At 42.0% G+C, this 24406-nt stretch overlaps 1 protein-coding gene across 1 annotated transcript; it reads left to right on the forward strand.

Annotated features, from left to right (window-relative positions):
* Positions 1-559: 559 nt before the first annotated feature.
* gdap1l1 (ganglioside induced differentiation associated protein 1-like 1) lies at positions 560-23035 on the forward strand. Its single transcript, XM_088937490.1, has 6 exons — positions 560-1079; positions 11186-11378; positions 17969-18142; positions 20823-20917; positions 21773-21887; positions 22582-23035. The coding sequence occupies exons 1-6, from the start codon at positions 900-902 to the stop codon at positions 22923-22925; spliced, it is 1101 nt and encodes a 366-aa protein (XP_088793616.1). The 5' UTR covers positions 560-899; the 3' UTR covers positions 22926-23035.
* Positions 23036-24406: the final 1371 nt, after the last annotated feature.

A 24406-nucleotide genomic window follows, 5' to 3' on the forward strand; every position in this document is an offset into this window, starting at 1 on the left:
CGAGAGAAACCCGTCTGGGGTTTGGCTCCGTGCCTCCTTGTGCGGTCTGGCTGACACAGCCGTCACTCAGCGCCCTGTTTTGAGCTGACTGATACGATGGGCCGAAGCAGACAGCCAAGAGAGACAGGGAGGCGAAGATTACTGAAACTTAGGGAGGAGAGAGAGAGGAGTGAAAGGCAGAGGTCGCCAGTCCGTCTCCCCAAGTCCCATACAGTTTGTTCTGAAGGGCTTTACGTTTTGTGCAGCACATATACCGATAGAAAATGCAACCCGTATTTAGAAGCCCCTGGCAACATATCTTGGATAACGGAGTATGACGTTCGTGTGCATGTGTGTATTTCTTGTGTATATGGATCGGACATAGTGTTTGTCACTACTGTATATGATGTATGATACGTGGGTTATTTTTAAGCATAAATAATCTGCCAACGGTTAGACAACATACGCTTATGCCTTAACATGACTGGAGAGCAGAGACTCCTTTCTACGAAGGATGACCTTGTCCCCTCCGCCAAGGTACAGCCCACAGCATGTCGACAAAAGGAGGGGTTTCTCTGCGCATGCACTGTGCGGGGTCGCTGTGATGTAATACACAGAGAATTGATTTGATGTTTTCCACGGTGCTGTGGCGAACCTGGGCTTTGGCAGGGATGTGACGCTGATCGTTTTCACGGCTTTCGGGACGTTGACGCGGTACAGCCTCGCTGAACTTGCTCGGCTTCCTGCGATGCTGCTGTCCCCAGCCGGCCAGCCGACTCGATGATGCTCTGTTCGTGGTGCTGAAGTTCCCTGCTCTCTCTTTCTCTCTCCCTCTCTGTCTCCGTCTCTTGTCTCCCCCCTCTCTCTCTCGCTCTTTTCTCTCTCCTACGCTCCCCACACATCCACACGAACACTCTGTCATGGCGTCTTCCAACAATGTTACCCCTACTAACTGTAGCTGGTGGCCAATTTCAGCCATAGACGAAGACGGCAAGATCGCGGATGGTGAGGAAAGTCAGGAAGCAGCGTTAGACTGCAAGCCCACCTCGAAAAACAGGCTCGTTTTGTACCACTGGACGCAGTCTTTCAACTCGCAAAAGGTAAAGCCGTGTGGCATTGTTGTGTTTTCGTGTTTGCCATGGAAATTTCCAACTAGGCAGTCATGGAAACTGGGATGACCAGTTTTCACATGTGTGTGTTTCATTTTACCGAAGGCGTACAATTACGGCACACCTGGTAACGTCATTCTGCCGGCATCCGTTGATCTGTAGATGCGCTGATCACTGCAGCATGTGTATAAAATATCCGTAGCTCTAAGGTCGTGATCAATATTGTTCCAGATATTCCAAAGGCATCTCAAGGATTCAAACACTGGAATGCATTCTTCATTGTGTTTGCAAATCCTGCACTGTTTATTCCCGAAGGAACTACGCCCTAGATGTTCATTTTGTACTGCTCCTCAAACATGACTTTATAGCATAAATAATTCATTGGGAATAGGTACGTGGAGTAGCTAGCGACCCGTGCTGCATCCGTATCTGAAGCACCGTTACATCGCAGAACAGCCGCGACCAATGGTTGCTTTTCATTAAAATTGCATTAATCTGTATCGGTAAGACTAGCATACAGTATGAGCACAGATAATCAGACCACTTCAAACTTGGCCACTGAAAAGGGAAAGCATGGCGAGCGCTTCCTAATTGTTGCTCGGCTTGCAACCTGAAGCCGGCTTTTTGTCACCGGCAAACCCCTACAAGTGACTGTCAAAGAAACGCTTTTTTTTACCTGAACATTTTAAAAGATAGCGATGAATGGAAGTCCCCCGTCATATTTTTCGTCATCTGCAGGACCGGCTAAATGTCACAGATACGTCTTGCTTATGCTGTATTTCGACGTGTCCTTTGTTGTGTGTTTGTAATCGTGTTGTACTATACGTAACAAATAGATGCAGCATTTTGAACCTTATTAACCAGCCAGCTCAAACAGACGATAATTTCAGCACAAGGCAGTTAGGTCTGGTCCAACTTTCAAGAAATGCAGCTTTGTAATGTTCGTCCAAACGCTAAGAGCTTGTGTTGGATTCCTGGAATCCTGACAACCTGCTCAGTCGCAGGTACTGTACATGGTACTTTATTAATTCCAGCACAAAGAATGTGTTTATACCCCCTGTTTTCAAGTTAAGATTTTTAAGTTTCATAAACTGTTCAAGCTTTGAATCAAAGGACTTACTCTACCACTTTATCCAGGAGGTACTTTGGTGTAAATTGTGGGGACTTGACAGAAGATAAGAGTGTTTTAAGTGGTTGTTTGCCTTTGTCATAAGACAAACATTTTTAATTAGTATCACTGCTGCTGAAGAGTGAGTCTTTCATTGTGGCAGATATCACATGATTTAATATTACAGTACCTGGACCTGGGGAGGGATTGCAGTTACCGACCGTCTACAGTTCCTGTAAGGATATTAAATTTCTCCACTGCAGGCTGTTTGAAAATGTAGACATTTCTGTCTAAAATTATCGTTTGTCATAAATATACAGTTCCTTCTCTTTGCCACAAGGCACAGACATGACTTGGCATGGAATGTTATCTATTTCCTTTTTCATCTCAAGCTGTAGACAATCTGAAACAAGCTCTGCATAATATACCGTAATACTTCTTATTTTTCTAAATGTAACCATCTATAGGTCAATTTAATGTTCATCGAAAGGAAAGAGGGCAGCATGTTGGCACAGTGGTTAGCATTGGTGCCTTGCGCCACTGAGGGACTGGGTTCAATTTCTGAGGTGCTATCTGTGTGGAGTTTGCATGTTCTTTTTCCCATGTCTGTGAGTGTTTCCTCCCACAGTCCAAAGGCTTACTGGTAGATTAATAGGCTTCTGGGAAATTATCCCTGTGTGAGTGTGTGTGTGTACTGTATGTGTTTGTGTGTCTTGCTCTGTGATGGACTGGTGTCCCATCCAGGGTGTACCCTGCCTTGCACCCATTGCTTGCTGGGATAGGCTCCTGCTCCCCTGCAACCCTGTATTGGATAAAGCACTTGAAAATGGATGGATTTTATGGAAAGAATTTCTGCAGTTATTGCCAGCCAATCAAACACTTACACTAGTGACTAAAGGTTGCATTATTATGACCTTTAAAAGAAAAGCACAAAGCATTCTATCTTCTAATTCATGTTTAAAGTTCATAAACCAATAAGAGGACAAAGGTGGAAGCCACTGGGAAGTCCATTTGACACTGAAAACAGGTGGTGGTTCTTTACACAAAGGGATGTGGGGGTGTGGAACAAACCAGCCAGCCATGTTGTTGAAGCTGGTAGCCTGGCTTCTTTCAAGAAGTGATGAGATTCCTGGATTGCTCCACTGCTGGCAACCAAATGAGCTAGATGAGCCAATTTATAACCTTATGTTCTTGTAATACAGACATTCTGAGAACTAAACACTCCATTTAGTTCCCAGTTCACCTAGTTTAAGTGGACAAGAGAATGTCAACACAATTACAAATGCATGCTCATCTCAACCACAAATCAATGTAAGTTCAGTTTCTTAGCTAATACTGAGGCCAAAACATTAAGTAAAATATAAGGCCGTACAAAAAGATGAATATTAAAAAAAATCTCCAATTATGTTAAATACACGTGTTATATTAGTGCCTTGGTTCCAAACTACTACCATTTCCAGCATGTAAAATGAAGGTAACATAAGAACAAACAGAACAAGGCGGATCTTGATCATTTAACTGTTGCATTTGCTATAACTTTAACTACAGTGTTAGTGGTGCTGAACTAACACCACCCCAAAGCTAATAAGAGAACAGCAATGTAGAAATTCAGTGTTCACCCAAAGACTGGTACCAAAACCTCATGTCTAAAGAGATGGGATCCATGAAGAGTGTTGGAAGATCTCAATTTTCTCTACTGTCCTATTTTACACCCTGCACATGACTAAGATCACGGGCTGTTGTTTTAACCAGCAGCAGGAGCTCGGCAGGCTCTGTTTTGGTGAATCTGGCTGCTCTGTCTTTGGCTCCCTGTCCTGTGTGCTGGGCTGGTGCTCGGATTTGAGACTGTGAGACTACGCTCATCTTTTTCTGTCCATTTAAAACTGGCGATTTGAGCAATTGAAAGTAGGAGACACCAGTGGATGACAGACTGTTCTTGTCATGATTTTAAACCACACAAAATTCGGTTCCCCTTGATGGGTTGACAAAAATGTTGTCTGATCTTCTCTGGGTTGCTTAAATATGGAGGAATAGGAAATACGGAGTAGAAAGGGGTAGTTGTGAATGGAGCTTGATGTCTGAAAGCTGCAGTTACAGTACTTGGCTTCAATCTGTAGGTAGCAGCAGCTATATAGGATAAAAGGATATGAGCTGAGGGGGTGTAAAAGTCTTTACTAATAGTTGTAAGAACATTGCGTAATATAAATCTTACTCAATATAAATCTTACTCAATGTACAGTAAGTACGTCTTCAGACTAAAAAAGTAAAATGTTGCAGAAATCCCAAATCTTTTTCATGAATAAGGTTGAGGTGTTTGATCTAGACAGGAGGAACAGCAGTCAATCATACTAATAAGTTATTCATCAAGAAGGAGTGAAACAATCCAAAGAGGTCAATGAAATTAAAAGATTTATTTATATCTATTTTGTATCTATTCTTTAAGGCTGCTTTCAAAGAATCCTCTGAATTAATGACATGCAGTAATCTATAGGTTACAAAGTGGGCAAATGTTTTCAATAGATAATGAGTACAATAGCTTGCCAGTAGCGCATAGTTTTAAAAATGCCAAATCGTAGGCAACAAAACAGGTGAGCTGTGAGAATTATTCTTTAATTACAACCACCTGAGTGTGACTCTGACTGTGGTGACTAGATGTTTTTTTTTTTTATGTTCCATTAAAAATCCATAGCTTACTTACTGGAGTGTGAGTCAGTCTGTCATCATTTCGAGATTAATGGCGTAGAATTTCATTTTGTTTTAACGGGGGAGGAAGCTTAACTCCTCGGGCTTAAAACAAAAATTAAAATCCTCGTGCACTGGATGTGATCGTAGCTGTGAGATCTTAACCGTATGAGAAGCAGAAGGTCCCCCTTGCCTCAGCACACTGTCTATAACTCTAGGTGGGAGAAGTCTTCCCTTTGCAACGGCTCTGACTGTTGGAACCCCCAAAAATCACAACTCAAAGAATCGTTCTGTAAAATGGGGAATATTAATCTTGTCCAAACTTCCGTCAAACCTTTAGTGGCGAGCCCATGATAAAAAAAAATCTGAAACAATGGTAGGCGCTGAAGGACATTGAAGTATTTATCTTTGTAACTACATTCCTTTTTAAGGAGTTGCATCTCATCATCTTTGGGGATCTTCTAATCGTTTCGAGGTCTTGACTGCAGAACAACGCAGTGTTATACAGAAGATACAGAGCTCTTTGTTACTTAAAATAGACCCTTTAATCCAAAGTGAGCTGCATATCAACCACATGCGACAGTCACGGTTCCACGCGGGGTCGTGCCCCCCGCCGCCCGTTCCGGCCCCCACACCTGGGGCACGAACACGGGTCTCCGGCGTAACGCAACAGGGCACCAACCGCGTGAGCTAAAGGAGACCTCCCTCAGCCCAGGCAGCTGAGGACCCTGCTACACGCAGTGAGGGCGCCGACGTGACCACACTAGCTCCGCTACACACACGTAGTTATTAGGAAATCTCCCAGTGAAAAGCCCTTTACCTGAATGAAACAATCACCTATTCTTCTAATTGTTAGTTAAACAGTGCTCTTCTATTATTATTATTGGAGAATATGTTCCATATTTGTGACCAAAGCAGAGGATGTGGCCTGCCAATTAGTATGTCCCTGAAGACTATCTTAGTCATGGCAGATCATACTTTTCTTAAGTGTGCTGTGCTGTGGACAAGGAGGCGAATATACTGTAGGTGACCTCGGAAGAAGATAAGGTTTTTGGTCCATTTCCTTCAAGTGCATCACTGATGGCAACAGTAGAATAGGCTAACATGTCAATTCAGACATATTCATTCAGCCTGTGGGTTTTACAAGCAGTGGTTATAGTGTGTTATAGCATTAAACTGCCTTTGTAGGTAATCTGAAATAGATCAACATGGTCAGGTACTGTAGAGTGTAAACATGAACATCTAAACCTTTCAAATTATTCTGTCCCTGTGTTCTCCAAAAAGTATTTTCATGGACTTTGATTAAAACTGAGGCAAAAAGTACAAGTATCATACCGTACATGCATTTTACTTCATTCCAAGACACTACTTCAAATAAGTATGCTTTAACCATCAAACAAACTAATAAAAAGAGCATTTGGTCTTTACAGTGTATACTGAACTGTCTGTTGTGAATCAGATGAAGTATAGGGACATAAACACCTAAGAATAGGTGCAAAGAAATAAAGGTTGTTCAGTCCATTTACCTCATTGGCTTTTTGGTTTGGTTTGGCTCATTGATCTAAGTATCTTATACAGTACAGCCATTTCTTGAAAGAAGCCAGGGTTTCATCTCCAGCAACATAGACTCACATACCTTTGGGGTTTTTTCTAAAACAGTATAATTCCATGTAAATTTAACTTCTTCCTCCTGGTTTGAGTTTTGTTACTGACTTTGAAAATGCGTTTGAGGATTATGCATCCTTGAACCAGGTTCTCAGGCTTTTCTCCGTTCGGGACTAAAAAGATTCAATATGGGACCTTCCTTTGATAAGGATTGAAGCTGGTTGCTGTTCTCTGGGTTGATTCCAGAGCAGCAATATCTTTCTCGTGTCTCAGTGAGCATAATTGTACACACAGTTGTAAACATGGACATCTGTCTGGGAGCTGAGAGAGTTGTGGTTCTTCTGTCTCTGCTAAAACTGTTTCCATCATGGTACTGGATACCTCTGTTAAAACCCTCTTTTGTGATCTTAGGTTCAGTGCCAGCCATGCTAATGTACTGTACCATTCTGGGAATTCCTAACAATAGCGCCTGACTGGTTAAATCAGATGTAATTTAATTACTGTCTGCCCTTCCATATTTACTGTATTGAATTCAGGCTTCAAACATGATTCAGGCTGCAATCTGTTTTATCAGCTTGTGTCTTAGTGCAGAGGATAATGATAATGACAATGGGGCATTGTAGTTTTGCATTCAGAATGTTTTTTTTTTAACATGCACAATTAATATGATTATAAGTAATTTGTTTAATTGTGTTTGGACTGATTTCAAAGTGTTTCGGGACCCAAAATATTGTCAGTAGCTACTGTGCTAGAGAATCCCAAGGTTGTGTTCTGCACTGCCTTGCCTTCACGCACCCCAGGACACACAGTTTCAGATTTCTTTTTGACATGATTGTTGTGATCTGTCTTGCTGTTGGGTTGAACATATCATGTCATTCCGGTTCCTGATTCCTATTCCCATAGAGTTTTCAACTCCAAGCACATGATTCTGTTTTGCCGTTACATACATGAAACGGCTGTTGCTGAGCTTGTTCGTTTTGGTTGCACCTCCCACTTGTACATAAAACCTTGGAGATGATGGTAATTCCAGTCTCAGATCCCCCGTGGGGGTGTGCTCCTACTGTAATTGCTGGCATTAATAAAATCATCAAATGGAAGAGAAACAGAAATTTAAAGCTAAATGTCAGGTCCCTCTTATTAAAGACCTGCTGATAACAATATAATAATAAAGACACACACTCTCTCAAAAAGCACATTTTAAATAAATGTCATCACAATATAAAGTATTATTCAAGGAATATACACCCAGGGCACTGAATTGTAAATTCATTTGATGGTTTATGCAAAAAGACAAACACTAAAAAGTAAATTGTTATGCCAGAAATTGAGAAAAACCATTCCTTCTTAAAACCTTCAGGAGAAAAAAGGATCTGTCTTTTGAAGCAAAAACAGAGACGTTTTTAAACTGTGTTATTTCTAATAAATAATGGCATAGTTGCAGGAAGGACTTCTAAATCTTTCAGACTCATTCAGGTTTGCTCTGTCGTACTCCACAAGATTAAATGTTTAGTAGTAAATTCTGTCAAGGCCTGATTTTGTGTTGTTGAAATAGAGCTCAGAGTGCTTTTCAGCTTAAAGACAGGTCTCCCCAGAGACTAACTGATGCCTACTGTATTTACATGATCTGACACAACATGCCAATCCAGCAAAGGGAAAGATTACTATGAAGATGAAGGCACAAGCACAGTTTAATGGCTTGGAATTCCATACGATTTTGATGTGTCCTGAAAATCGATTGAGTTCCCTCATTTTCTGAGTGTTAGGGAAATGATTAATGCTTTCATTAACCCATTTGGAGATAAGCTGCCTAGATTGTCAACATTTAAATTTTAACGATCCCTGGCATATTAGCATTTGAATATAAAAATAGTTATTGTTTTATACCTATATACACATTCATCCATGTTCTGAGTACTTTATCCAAGGCACCCTGAATGGGCCACCAGTCCATCACAGGGCACACACAGACACAATCACACACTTACACCAGGGCCAGTTTACCCACAATCCAGTTAACTCAGCAGCATGTGGCCCTTGGATTGTTTTGCCTCCCAAGTGACACTGTGCAGAGGGGTAAGATACATTTGTATCCTCTACCAGGCATGTTTACAACTGTTGCAGTGATTTTAAATGTCTTGATAGATAGAGAGAGATAGATAGATACTTTATTGATCCCGTGAGGGAAATTGCAGTGCAACAGCAGCTTAACACAGACAACACAGACACAGTGTAACGAATGATACAATAATAATAATACAATACATACAATACAATCAGTACAGTGAGAAGTGCACTAAGAAGAGTTACAGTCCAGAACACACAAAGAACAGAACAAACCAGAACAGAACAGTATACAAAAAAGTTGCATTGCACAATATGACTATAAATATAAATAAATAAAAGCCTATGTTTTTGAGCATAAAACGTATTAACAAAAACTTTTTTTTTCTCCAAGCAATTGTATCTCAATATGAAAAATGTAGTTTTTCCATATTTCCCGGCATACAATACAGCTCAGTACCTGTGTTGTTTATGTTATAATGCCTTTTTTGATCATCTTTATCAAAGGTGCAAATGGTTTCGGAGGTGATTGAATTTGTTCGGGTGGGTTTCTGTCACGCCCTCTGCAGCCAGAGGGCTCACCTTCTCTGTCCTGTCCCTAGTTTCCTGTGCTTTGTTGTCCTTCCGGTGTCTCTCTGTTTGGGGCTATATATTTCCGGGTCACTTATTCTGCTTCGCTCAAGCATTGACGTTTGGATGTCCTGAGACCCGCCTAGCACCAGGTCACCGCTCCGTCCTTGGCCTGAGGGCATAGGTTTCGATACGGCACTGCTGAGCCCGGGTTTAGTCCCTGTTCCGCTGCCTCGCATAGAGTCTTTTTCGCTCTCCTGTCATTCCACGGTTCGTCCCTTCCAACATCCGTGACAGTTTCCTTCAGGTGCTCCAGTTTTCTCCCACAGTCCAAAGACATACTGGGAGGTTACATTCTGCCTTGTGCCCCTGAGCTGCCGCGGTAGGCTCTGGTTGTCTTGTGAGCTTGTATTGGATACAGCAGCTTGAAAATGGATGGACGTAGAGGTGCAGTAGGTACTCCTTATAGATACAAGAGGAAATTCTAGTTCAAATTGCTCTTGAAATCTTCCTGCAGTGTACGAACTTTATCAGTTTGGACTACATTTTAGGATGGTCTGTAAAATGAACCTTAAGCAGGTCAAAAATATGTGATCTTTTTGTTGCTGGTTAATTATTTAGTTCTTGTGGAAAACCCCGCTGCTCATAGGAACTGTCAATTCAATTTTTAATGACTTAATAATCCATAATCTGGTACTCGACTGCAGTGGTGTGTTTTTAAATGAGGTCGGCTTCTGAGGGCACCTGCTCACCTCACATGAAATTGTAACCTTGTATTCTGCCTGCCTTAATTTGGATGACCACAGTTTCAAAGAAGGTTTAAATACAATTATAGGTTTTTCAACACACCTGTTTTCTGTTGGCAACAAAGTACATGTGAAGGATACAAATAAAGGAGGCCATTTACCGAGGATCTTATCCACCTTTTCATGAAGATCCCCAGGACCCTACTTCAATAACATGGCTTGGCATCTTATTCCACGTACCCAGGACCTTATATGTAAAAAAGTGTCTCCTGTTCCTAATCCTGATTGCACTCCTTTGTGCTCTTGTCTTCTGGGGTAATCTGCTGAGTTGACTTTGTTAGTACGTTTTGGGCTGTTGTGTACTTGTATCCTGCTGGAGCTGAATTGTAACAGTACAGAAATCAGAACTGCCCAGTCCCTGACCACCTTCCAGTGCTGGCTCTCATCTGCCATCGTCCGTCAGCGTCTCATCTCAACCAAAAAGTGTAGAAGGTGTCCAGCAGTATCGTTGCCAAGTCATCACCTGATCTCCTTTATGCTTCTTTGTGCTCTTGGGGCGGTGCGGTGGCTCTGTGGCTCAGGATCTGTGTCTGTGGCTGGAAGGTTGCCGGTTTGTATCCTGCAGCCGGCAGAGGAATCCTACTCCGTTGGGCCCCTGAGCAAGGCCCTTAACCCCCAACAGCTCCAGGAGCGCTGTATAAATGGCTGACCCTGCGCTCTGACCCCAAGCGTCTCCCCCCTTGTCTGTGTGTCTCATGGAGAGCAAGTTGGGGTATGTGAAAAGACCAACTCCTAATGCAAGAAATTGTATATGGCCAATAAAGAGTATCTTCCCTCTACTCCAGCTAGAACGAAAGGGTGACTGTGTATATGGCCACTGTGACTGCTCCTCGGATAAAAGTAGATTAAAACATTTCTTTTGACATGATTAATGCCCACGCCACTGTACAATTTCCCTTTCTATGCCTTCGTCTTGACTCACTGCATCACCACGAGAGAAGCACTGAACCTCTTTCTGCTCTGCCTTTGCAGTGATGCTCTCCTCTATACAATGTTGGCATCGTATTGCATAGCATACACGCTGTAAGTCACTTTGTAGAAAAGTAGACAACCGGGCTGTAGAGCTTCTGGTAACTGGAAGGAGTAGATGATGACTGTCTTCAAGACAGCGGGGGCCAATTCTAATCCCGTCAGAAGCGTTTTTGTACACAAGGCAAAAGGAGGTGGTTTCGAGGAGTTCAGGTGTGGTGATTCTGGGTTTCCGAGCGCTACTGGGTCTGTGCTCTGGCCTCCGGGTTGACTCTGCTCTTGTCCCTGTGCCCCAGGTGCGTCTGGTGATCAACGAGAAGGGCTTGTTGTGTGACGAGCGCGACGTGAGCCTGCCCCTGACCGAGCACAAGGAGCCCTGGTTCATGCGGCTCAACCTGGGCGAGGAGGTGCCCGTCTTGATCCACGGCGACACCATTGTCAGTGACTACAACCAGATTATTGATTACTTAGAGAAAAACTTTGTGGGAGGTATTTAAATTCAAAATAACAAAGTCTTACCGTTTCTTTTTTTTTTCTCTCTGCATTTTGTATGAGTATATGCAATCTGTTCTTCAGCACCACTGTTTTATGCTTGGCAAGAGTAATCAGTAATTTACAGGCCTTAATGTGGTCGACTTGGAAAAGTATCTTTCCTGAATAGCAATTTTGCAGAATCAGAGAAGGAACTGTTGATGTATTTTCATACTTAAGTATTGTTTTTTTTTTATTTTAAATGTAATGCTTGTGCTGAATTTGACTTTATTCATTATTATTGATTAATTTCATTTTCCTTGCAGATAATCATTCGTGTTGTGTAGCGGATATTGTTCATAAAACTAAAATATAGGGGGAAACATTGATCTTTTTTGACTTAAAATGTTCCAACACACTTCCAGGCCTAATGAACCTCTTGTAGAAGAAGTAAGTCATGATAAGAACTGACTGGAGAGAGGTAGCTCTGCTTTAACAGCTTTGCAATACAAACTAGAACTTCATGACTGGGCAGGGTAACGCAGATCTCATTTCAACTATTACAACTATTCACAATTGACTTTTATGTGTTCCTAGATATTCAAAAGCCCCTTTCATTTCTTTTTGTTATATGTGAGTGAGGAAAAGAAATGAGACAGCTCTCTAAGTATCCCCTGACCATCTACACTCGAAAGGACAATAATACACCAAGAAATTACCTTGAATTAGGAGTCTTTGCAATGATTATTTTCAACTTAAAAACCCTAATGCTTAAGACATTGAAAGATGTCCTTGAGGCAAGTCGACAGTCAACAAAATTACACGGTGATATCACAAGCCTGCTGTTGTGTTGGCACACTATGTATTCTATTATAGAAGAACTCAGAGGTTTTGGTTTGTAACTTAAGCATGCCTTAGTATTCCTGTCCTTTGTTACTATTCTATAGTCATTTCAGGTGAAGTAAGCCCAGCTGAAAAGGGCAATTTGTAGTAACAGCCAAACTCTTTGAATTGTTTTGATTTCAGTAGAGGTTAGCTTCAGATTTCCAGATTTGATGTTTTAAGCGATACGGAAAACCTGGTCAAAGGCTTGTTTCTGTCCCAATTTGATTTGAACATCCAGTATATTAAACAAAGTCTTTGGGGATTAAGGGTTTCTGAAGTTATTCTCTTTACCAAGATTACAAAATCATTGTGCCTGCAGGCACAAAAGAATTTTACTCTGAGCTGGATTTTGAAATGCTCGTGCATATTAAGCATGCATATTACCTTTAAAGGTAATTGTTTTGTCAACTCTAATAATTGTTATTGGTGTGACCATTGCATGGGGAGAATAACTATTTATTGTAATCAACCCCTGTTGATTAACATTTCATTTTATTTCTTACATTAAATGGATTGAATGGTAAACCCAGGATCATTGATAATTTGGGCATATTTGCAGTCTTTCAGATATTACGTTATGTAGGCAAAGGTGAAGACAAAGTCAGCACCAGATCACAGTGGCTCACTGGAACAGAGCTCATCCAGGTTGTCTGGTTAGCTTTAAGCATAATGAAAGCATGTGATCTCACCCCAGATGGGACGCCAGTCCACCACCAGTCCATGGATTGCTCCCAGCAACTCTGATCCTTAGAGTAGTGTCTGCAGCAAGGACTCGAACCCTTAACCTGTCTGTTATAAATCCACATGCTTTTGTGCTAGTTATTGCCAGCCCCATATACTACACAAGAGGTATTCTTTATATAAGAGACCCAAGAATTGTAATACTCTTATTTATGGTCTACTGATAAATTCAATTGGTAGGGATTTTTTGAGTGCAAGATTGAGATATAAGGGTTTGCATTGCTGCCTCATGGTGCTGGGGTCCTAGGCTGTTATCTGTGTGGAGTTTGTATGTTCTCCCCATGTTCACGTGGGATTCCTCCAGATGCTCCAGGATCCTCCCACAGTCCAAAGACATAGGTAGGTTAATTGGCTTCTGAAACAAATTGGCCCTGGTGTGAGTGTGTGTGTTTGTGTCTGTTTCTTTCCCCTGATGGACAGGGGTCCCGTCCAGGGACCCGCCTTGCGTCCATTGCTTGCCGGGATAGACTCCGGCTCTCCTGCGACCCTGTAGTGGATACAGTGGTTAGAAAATGGATAGATGGATTTGAAAGAAAAGCCCATTGACGTGATATAGTATTTCATGCAGATCTGAAATAAAAATGCCAGGAAGGGGTAAGCCCAGATATACAGTGTGTTAGCATGGGCTAGTGATACATTAAAAGATGTGGTTTCCAGTTGCTTCATTCCTGATTTTTATTCTGGCCCACGTTAGTAGGTTCTAGCGTCATGGGATAAAATATTGAACATTACAAAATTAGCTCCTGAGTATCTCATACAGGAAAAGTGTTCACTCTGAGCGCCGCGTGAACTCTCAGTGGCCTGGATATTGGTGAGTCAAGCCAGGGTCATGACATAAGCTGACAGAGAATCCCCAATAAAAGCACACAGTTGGCTGAGGTGCTGAAATATGATGGGATGGATGCCACGTGGCTAGTATGTTCTGGATTTTTAGGCCAACTGCAACTCCTGTGACTTGCTGGTTGCCCACCGGGAGAGACGCACCTCTCCTCCAGATCCTCATACTCAACCATCCAAGACGAATAGTTCTGGTAGGTGGGTGAACAAGTTTGCGTTCTGAATGAGATGTGAAACACTGAACACGGGACACGGGTGGAAGCTCTGTGGAATGTGTTTCCAACCAAGAACAGGAGGCTGTTAGCTCAATTACTGTAGCTGTTAATTACCAGACATTCTAGACAGGCTGAATGGTCTCTTCTCATTCACATCCAGTCTTGTGTTCTGACTGCAGTTACAGGACTCATAGCTTGAGAGCCAACTATTAAACAAATTGAGTGGGTATGTAATAAAAATATTTATAAAAAATAAAAAAAAATTACTAATTCCAAAGAAAATGTACTAAGTGGTCCCAAATGGCTCAATGAGTAGAGGCCCATGTCTGTAGCTCCTGTCTGCAGTCCAGAACACCAGTGGTCTGAGCGTTACTGGGTGCACACTTGACTGGAGACCCCTGGGAGTGCAAGAGGATAGATACTGGCTCTGCCCCAAGCCAGAGACCCCTGTGACCCATCAGTCACATGCAGCAGAGCTTACTGTGAGAGCAGTATCGCTCCTTAGTCCAGGTGGACTCTCCTGCTAGGAAGATGCTTCTATGTGCATTGATCCCTCCATCTTGGTACAGAGGCTGTAGGAATAACACAGATTAATTCACAGATGGTACTTCTACACTGGGAGGGCATAGAAACAAGAGAAAAGTTCAGTAACTTTATGTGAAGTTCTGGAGAGGACCATATAGGACTATTTTTACTGTAGACATTTAGAAGAAGTCACGTCCTTTTGCCAGCTTTGAATAATGCATTTTGATGATGTCTGTCTTCACCATCCATCTAAGCGCAGACTGCGTCTGAATTATTACGCCTCATCAATCCATCAGTGAGCAAATTAAGAATGGATAATAACTTGTAATCAGTAAGATTAGAGAGAGCTGACACAGCAGATCAGGGAGCTGGCATTGATAAAATGCTGCTAATATTTGGCAGTGTTCTAATCACTGTAATTTCTGAACACACTTGAAAACCAATGATTGTGAAGGAATACAAAACAAAATATTTTCATAAGAGTCAGCTGAACATCATTGTAGGCCAACATGGTTTCATAAAAGTCAACTGCTGCTTCTCAGCTCTAGTGTCCAGGGTTCAGTTCCAGACTGGGGAGCCTTCTGTGTGGAGTTTGCATGGTCTCTTTGGGTTTTGTGTGCTGCCCGATTGTCATGTTTCCTCCTACCTTACAAAGACTGTGCTCGCTGGGATAATTGCTGTCTCTGTGCTTACTGTATGTGTGTTCCTTTACATGTCTTTCGTCTGAGATGCCGAAACCCAGCGTCTCTGCCAGGTTTAATCCTGTTTGCACCCAGTGCTTCTGGGATAGCCTCTTGTTTGCTGAGACCCAAATCAGGAATAAGCAGTGTTGTGATAATCGTTGGATGGATGAATCATTTGGCCCTACGGAAATGTAGTGTGTTTCACCCAGGGATGAACAATAATCCATTTCCGTTGAGTATGATAGTGTCCTCCTTGATGCCTAGCAATTTTTAACTAAACTCTTGGCTAAGGATAGCATCTGAAAGTCACCAACCATCTTCATTCTTATCGGCTGTACGTTTGATTAACATGAGCAGGAAACAAATCTCAGGAAAAGGTCTTTCATTTATATACAAAAAATCTTCATATTATTTTGTGCTCATGATTTTCAAAGCTGTAAAGACATATGGACCTGAACTCAGGAGACTACACTTAAATGCAGTCCCTGCTGATTGCTCAACTGACTGTGCATTATCTACTTATAGGATCCTAACTGCATTTCTAATACGGCTGGGAAATACCTGAATTGCATCCATTAGCATTAAGTGATGATAAAAGGAGCTAAAGATCCCTACTTAAAGATCTGTGTTCTGTCTTTAGTAGATTTGATCAGATCTGCAAGGTTTCATTTATTATGAAGAGGGTCTGAGTTTTTTTGAGCACATAAAGCGTATTATGTTGGTTTAATTTATTTGGCAAATATTTTGAAATGCAATTTCCAAAACCCTACTTCAGATATCGTTCTGCAGGTGTCAGGACCTACAGACTATCGATTTTGTGGAGCTGGTACATTTGAAAATCTGGAGGTTTGTCAATCTGAAAACACCTGGTTCCTAAGGAAGTAGGTGTCCATCTGTGACTCTGGTCTTCTGCTAGAGGTGAATGAAGGAGTATGAGGGCCTTCCTGCCAGAAACACAGATCACTTGTGGAAGCTGGAGGAAGGCAGAAGACCAGAGTCGGTTTTGGGATGTGACTCATACTGCAAGTCATTTTGCAGCACACCTCAAATTATTTTTTAGTTTCTGAAACATTTATCTTATAGCTTCACAATGTTAAAAAAAGTAAAGTGTATGAGAAATGTCCACTGTTTTTTAATCACAAATCAGCCATATGGGTGCAACACCATATATGTCAGCATGTGTAGGGTGTGTTGATTAAGTGTTGATTCTAGCTGGTAAACAACTTTATTATGAATTCATTATCACTTTAGAAGTCAGAAACTTTTATCCAAATTGACTTATACAATTATTTTTACATACAAATTGTTTTACTAAGGTACACAACCAAGATTATTTGATATTAGTTAACCCTTAAATACTACTGAAAAGCAGACCTCAAGGAAGAATTCTAATTTCTACTTATTTCTTTTTTTAACTTACATAATTATCTCACTTATTATTTTATTGAGTAAAGAGATTTGACAGGCAAAACATGCTCTTTTTTTTAAATGCTTTATTTCTGACTCATCACCTTTTGTCTGCCAGAATCAGATCTGCTTATTGTTTGTCAGCCTACATCACCATAATGCCCCCCTTGCCATTCGACTTCTAAAGACAATTGAATTATTGAATTGAATTAACCTTTATTGCCCCTAAGGGATTTTGTCTTGCACATCAAGAGCTCATAAACATATAACATGTACGACAACAATACAGTACAAACCACGGTACGCTACCATAATACAAAACAACATTCAACAACATCACTCAATCAGAACTCTTCCAGGGCCATAAGATTAATAAAAACAATGTGCTTGTAAAGAGTCTAAATCAATAATATGAAGATCCCTGCCTGCAAACACTTTTTTTCCATTGTTCAACAATTGAATGCTTTTAGGTATAAAGGAAGTAAATGCTCTCGTATTTTATATACATGGGATCTAGTAAGCTCCTCCAAGAGTGTAAGTGAATATATTCTAAAAGGGGTGGATGAGAATATAAGCAGTGAATCATTCACAGATGACTGGGAAATGGTGTCTTTCAACACAGTGAAGTTGAAGTGCCAGGCAATTGCCAGCCACAGTTGACATCGCTGCACCCTCTAAGTTGACTAGTCTCTCACGAGCTGCTGCTCAGCATTAAGACAAGGGTGTCTGTGTAGACGTTCGGACGTCTCTATACTGCTGGAGCTCCTTCTGTGGCACAGATATGGCCACTACTGTTGAGTGAGAGACGGTGTGGGTTACAGCAGGCAGGAGTCTACTAGGTGAGCCACCAGAAAATATCCCATCATTGCCACAGCAGTGAAGAGAAATAGGAAGTCATTTTTTCTAGTCTCCCCTGCACACACCGGCAAGCCGAGCAGCTTCATTTGCAGCTGAAATTGGCATGAAGTGAGGTGTGGGTTACAGGTGTAAAAGAGGAACAAGTGAGGGACTCCTGAATGGCTCAAGCTGCAGAGGACCGCTTACAGAGCGCAGTCTGAAGCCTGTAGCCCAGACATCTCCAGCTTGAGCCTGGGAAGTGCCAGTAGCTGTGATCTTCCAGTGGCAGTGCTGGACATCACCATCTGGTTTCATGCTGATGAAGGTGCAGATACTACATACAAACAATTTAAGAAGTAAAACCACAAGAACTATTTAGACCTGCTTGATCTTTTAAATAAACAGTGTATTTGTTCTGAAGTGGAAATTACTTTGTCGTGCATCCCGTGACTGTATGTGTGTCTGTTTTCGGTTTCAGAGAACGTCCCCCAGCTGATTCCCGAGCCTGGATCTCCTCTCCATGCCCGAGTCCTGCAGTACCGCGAGCTCCTGGACACCCTGCCCATGGACGCCTACACACACGGCTGCATCCTGCACCCAGAGCTGACCACCGACTCCATGATCCCAAAGTACGCCACTGCTGAAATACGTCGTAAGTGATGCCAGTTTGCAGACTTCAGTGCCTTCCGATTGCGAAGCTTCTATTCAGTGTTGACCGACCTGTGGAAAAACAGGCACTGCCGCCCGGGCGAAAAGCTCAAAGAAGAGCGACCACGTCAATTCCCAGTCACAAAGGAATCTCGGAGAGTTAAACCAGTTTTTCAAAATTCACCTACTTTCAGTTCTTTACACTCGTTGGTCTGGATTTTCCTGCCAAGCTGTGCAGCCCACACCGTGGTGCATTTCAAAAGCTGGAAGAGCTTCTGCATTGGCCTTCTCTCAGTTGCAACACGTCTTGTGTTCCTATGACAACTCCATAGCAGTCTGCAAACTTGTCAGCAGGCTGGGTAGGCAGCGCGATCACAATGTGCACGCAAGGCATGTCGTTTACGACGGAGTCTTTTGTGGTGGCTCAGGGTTGTCCTTTTTTTCCTAAATGGAAAAGGTATGTTTATGCACTATACACTATTCAGAAAACAGTGGCATTTGTGGCACCAGTTCATTGCTTTGAAAGTGCAAAAGAATAAATGGCAATTGGACATCCAAACCTGCTCAAACAAGGAATTGTAGGGGTAAAATCCTTCAACTAATCATGTTTAGGTTGTATTTATCTACCTTTGACGGGTCATTTACTTTGAATTCCCAGCGACCACCATAAATACTCTAGATGAAATATAATATTGTATGAAAAATAAGACAGGAACACATTTTTTACTTTAATTTATTTTTCCAGTGGCATATCATATTTCGGAGAACACAGTGACTCGCAATGACACTTTTTCATGTACATGTTCAATTCTCTACTGTGGTTAACTCGTTTGCCTATCTGGGCTTTCTGCTAAAAGTAGTTGTGAGCTACATGTGAAGTCTGGCAGTTTTTAAAGGCTAGGGCTGCACCATGGTGCAGTGAGTAGTATTGCTGCCTCACTGTGCAGAACCCTGGGTTCAAGTCTGGACTCGGGCTGCTGTGTGGAGTTTATATGTCTACCCCATGTTCTCCCACAGGCCAGAGACATACTGGTAGGTTAATTGGTTTCTGGAAAAATGAGTCCTACTGTAGGTGTTGGTGTGTTTGTGTCTGGCTGCCCCACAACCCTGCACTGGAAGAAGCAGTTAGAACAGTTCTCACAGCAGTCTGAGGATCTGCTGTATCGTATCGTGAAGGCAAGTAGTATATCGTAATTCACCCTCCTCTGCCGAAGGATAACACAGTGACACACTATGAGATATCTACTGTACATGTATTTGACCTACCAGACAGTACCAAATCGTGACGTTAAGTGCATGGAGGTTGTTTCCTTATTAAATGAATTATTCTATATCCTTCTCATGCCCAAATCCTGCAATTGTTTACTGCAGTTAGATGTCTGACAGCAGGCACCAAGACAAGATGTGGTACTACACAATATATGCTTGTCTCTTTTTTATTTATTTAGAATTTATTTGGTGCTAGAGACTGAGTTACATACTAATTTCATTTTTTCTAATTGATCAACGACAAATGAAGCATACACTGGATTAAAGCAAAAATATACAACTTCAGAATTGTCAACCGAGCCCACCACCCACTCACTGCCATCAAGCACTTGTGCAAAATACAAAATGTATTACTTGTGCTCAGCCTCAGAAAAAATGCTGTGCAATGGTTTCTTCTTCAATTTTCCCTGCCAAGAGAATGCAAAGTTGGCAGTATGTTTTGTAACTTCATGGCAAAATCTACTTGGTGTGTCTAATTGAGGTGTTCCTTAAACAAATGTTATCAATTTCCATAGAAAGAAATGATCAGGAAACCCAGGTTTCTTGATCAATTCAGTTTCAGTGTGATCCTGGCCAAGTCTTTTGCATTTCCCAGGGACTTAGCTCTGGACGATAACAAATAAAATAATAATAAGGCTCCAAAAAAGCCGAATTATGCTCTGCCAGTGCAATTCAGATTTCTCTGCAACTGCCTTCAAGTGTTCTGTGTATCTAATATATTTTTCATCATTTCCAAAGCTCTTCATTTACAGCAGATGTGCTTCCACACTTATTTCTCTCATTGTTACACTCAGGTCCTCTTTCTCTGTCCCATGACTTTTTCAGGGCTTGCTGACAGGAGAAATGGCTTTAGAGGTGGGAGGGGCCAGCAGGGGATCTTAATGCCCCCAGTATAGTGACGGGGACACTGTACTGTAAACAGGCGCCGTCCTTCGGATGAGACGTAAAACCGAGGTCCTGACTCTCTGTGGTCATTAACAATCCCAGGGCATTTCTCGAAAAGAGTAGGGGTGTTACCCCGGCATCCTGGCCAAATTTCCCATTGGCCCTCACCAATTATGGCTTCCTAATAATCCCCCTCTATGAATTGGCTTCATTACTCAGCTCTGCAGCCCACTCATAGCTGGTGTGTGGTGAGCGTTCTGGAGCACTATGGCTTCCGTCGCATCATCCAGGTGGGGCTGCACATTGGTGGTGGTGGAGGGGATCCCCCTTACCTGTAAAGCGCTTTGAGTGGAGTGTCCAGAAAAGCGCTATATAAGTGTAAGCAATTATTATTCGTTATTATTATTATTGTCGTATTTGATCAAAGCCCCCCGCAGGGAAAGAGGGGGGCTTCTGAAAGGGCAAGCCAGGTGTTCTGAGGAACAGGTGGGCATGATCCTTGTCACAGTGGTTTCCCTGTCTCTGCTCAGGACACCTGGCCAACGCTGCCTCAGAACTGATGAAGCTGGACCACGAGGAGCCTCAGTTGACAGAGCCATATCTATCCAAGCAAAAAAAACTCATGGTAAGGGAATGGTTCATCCGCCATCGTAGACATGTGGTAGAGTCTTCACAGCAGCAGCTGGCACCAATACACAGATGCCCATCCAGTTGTACCCACATGATTCAAGCTATTAAGTTTGAGGAAAACTCTTGTTGCTTCTGTGCAATTTTGGAGAGTCTCATAAATTCAAACACCTTTTCCTTTTAAATTCAAAGCACTCCCTTTTGTGCTCTAATTAAGATGGAATTTGTTATCCATTGGAAGTTAATTGAATTCTGTTATAAAAAATTCAATTTGCTCTATAAGAGCTGCGAAAAGGGGACATTTTGATGGGTTTTGCAGTGTGTAAGGCAGCACTTCTTAATTGTGCAGCAACTGTTGGATCTTGGGAAAAGCCAGAACAATCAGTGTCTTATATGATCACAGGCTGTTGGATTGAATATGACCATACTGCACAGTAACTATAAAGAGATTCTTTAAAGGAAAGAGAGATACAAGGCATCAGTAATTAATTGTGGTAGACGTTTCACTGTCTTGACCACAAAAAGGGTCAGAATTGTGTTTTTATTACTATAGGCTGGTGAAAGTTCTTGAAAACATAAAATATACTGTAGACCCTCGGGACTTTATTTTCTTTGAACTCTGATGCAGACATTAAAGATTAGAAATTAAAAACTAGATTGATCGTGAAAGGAAAGCTTTTCTCTACAACAGCAGACATTGTACAAGGCCGAATTTTGCATTACTTCCCTGCCTTTCTTAAAATGAATTGTTAGCTCAAACAAACAAGCATTTTCCCTGAGAGCTGGCATGACAGTATCTAGGAGTGATAGGTGCAATTGCAGGGCTGCCCCTTATTCCTGTCTTTGTGTCTAGGCTAAGATTCTTGACCATGACAACGTGAACTACCTGAAGAAAATCCTCAGTGAGCTCGCCATGGTGCTTGATCAAGTAGAAGCCGAACTGGAGAAGAGGAAACTAGAATATCAAGGTTGGTTACTAATCGAAGTGTTTGTTATTGTAGTTTTTCAACTGCCTGTGTCTGGCTTCATGTCTGTCTGTACTTCTCTGTCCGTGCTGTGGAGTAGGGGTTAGAGTCGAGGATTAAAATCCCAGGTGGGGATACTGCTACTGGCTCAATGAGCAAGGTACCTTACCCACAATGCTCCAGCGAACCCAGCTGTTAAAATTAGCATTAATATTTGTATGCACAGAAAATAGGTATCTGAAACACCTGTAAATTGCTTTATATAATAACATCAGCAAAAGCAGCGAATAACAGTGGTTATTTTATGTCCAGGTGTCCATCTTTGTTGTCTTTTAGTGTCCTAGTGTCTTTATCTAATAAGGAAACTCATCTCTGTGTTTGAGATGAGAAGAAAAGTGTGCGCCTCACCGATGTGTTCTTCACATGTGTCAGAGAATCACACAGGATTCCTTGTGGGACTTCAGGGACGTGTGTCTGTCTGTCACTCTGTTGAACTAAACGAAGACACTGTCAGTCTGACCACCTGATATCCTGATACTGGATAATGTCCCTCATCCCTCTTTTCGCTTTCCTGCTCGTCTTCTTTACATTGCTCCTCGGGTGTGGAATCTTAACTGGCCTGATACGACACAACTGAGAACACGCTTAGGAATGTGGGGAGACAAATAAGAGCAATGTGCTTCATTTTCCCCCGCAGGTCAAAAGTGCGAGCTGTGGCTCTGTGGGCCACATTTTACCCTAGCCGATATCTCACTGGGTTCCACACTGCACCGCCTCAAATTCCTGGGACTTTCAAAGAAATACTGGGAGGATGGGAGCCGGCCCAATCTCCAGTCTTTCTTTGAGCGCGTGCAGAAACGCTACGCTTTCCGCAAGGTCCTGGGAGACATCCACACCACCCTGCTGTCGGCCGTCCTGCCCAACGCTTTCCGGATGGTGAAGAGAAAGCCCCCTTCCTTCTTCGGGGCTTCCTTCCTCATGGGCTCCCTGGGCGGAATGGGATATTTTGCCTATTGGTATTTAAAAAAGAAATACATGTAGTAAATGCTTCCTGTTGTGTTTAGAGTCTGTGTACTTGTGTGACGTCTCAAGCCTAATAACTGTAACGATGTCTGGCGACGGCGACAAAAAATAAAAAAAACGTAAATAAATAATAGTCATATTTATCTGGGATAAGAAACACATCAACGCCAAAAAAAAAAGTATATTCCATTACATGGAATTCTCTACAGCACATGCTTTTCTGATGATTAATGCCTTCTGTTGTTGTGACAAACCTGTTTCTTTAAGATTCAGACACTTATTTTGTGGTTTCTTGAGAAACGCAGTGAGTTAGCCACGTTCTCTTTAGTTCTCTGTGGTTCACAGGTGGGGGGGCGTGGGATAGTCCGAGTTTGGAATTGAAAGGAAGGGTGTTTTTAGCCAGTTTCTGGGTGTTCCAAAGTGGGCCTCACAGAACATATCACTCAATGCTGGTTTTATCCCTCCTTGATTTTGTTTATTTTTAAGGCACATGCGACTTTCCCCGACACATCCCTCTCCTTGAAAATAATATGGTTCACTCAGGTTTTCCATTGAAGTCTGTTAACTAGAATCTGATTCGTCTTTGGTTTCTTGTTTCACGTTTGGTCTATTTTTGCCAGGTGACATATTGTCATGACGCACTTAGCTGAGCACTGTGAGATACAGTAGGTAGGTTCTTTAAATCAACAAGGACATGCAAAAGTCCCACACTGTAGGTACCAATTGTACAATTTGACATGTCCTGGTACAGAATGTAAAACCATGAACAGTTTCACGCGTTTTGTATTCTTTTCCTTTTGTTTATACAAATCATTTATGGAAGTGCAGTCCTTCAGGTATAGTGCTTTTGTCTTTGGGAGCAGTAGCTTGGGGGAGGCACTGTTCCATAAGCTGACTAATGTGACTTATTACTCAGAAATGATGATTTGTGTTCTTGGGAGGATCTAAAACAAATTAAGCAGCAGGCCTTGTGCAGCACATTGCAGACTTGGGAAGCACTGTAGTCATTGCAGTGAATGATTATTAATTGTACAGACAGGTATTAAAGCCTTGGTGCAGTCTTGAAATTAAAAATCTAAATAGGCAGTGTGGTCAGATGAAACCCTATCATGGTCTCAGTGTGAAATAAACCCCAGGGGTGATCTCTCAGTACTTCTGTTCCTCTAACTCGTCAACTAGCCTGTAGAACAGATTCTCCTGAAAGTGTTGCAGTTATTTTAGTGGAGTGGACGTTTCTAGTTTCCAGGTGAACTTTGTTACTCATGTATAAGAAGTGCCGAGAAGGACAGTGGGCATGAGTAAACAATTCTATGGCCCAGTCGTCAGGTGTTGCCCTCTTTACCAGTTCTTCACTATCATGTGTTCTTTCCCTTGTCATACTCATCTTTTGAAAAGGAATAGAGCAGAAAGCAAAAATAAAAAAAGCATACTGAGCATACAACTAAAGGTAACATACACAAGTAAGAAATAGGTCACTTGGTTGAATGCCAGTACAATGT

This window comes from Atractosteus spatula, chromosome 19 (assembly GCF_055471065.1).
Source record: "Atractosteus spatula isolate fAtrSpa1 chromosome 19, fAtrSpa1.hap1, whole genome shotgun sequence".
Classification (NCBI taxonomy): Eukaryota; Metazoa; Chordata; class Actinopteri; order Semionotiformes; family Lepisosteidae; genus Atractosteus; species Atractosteus spatula.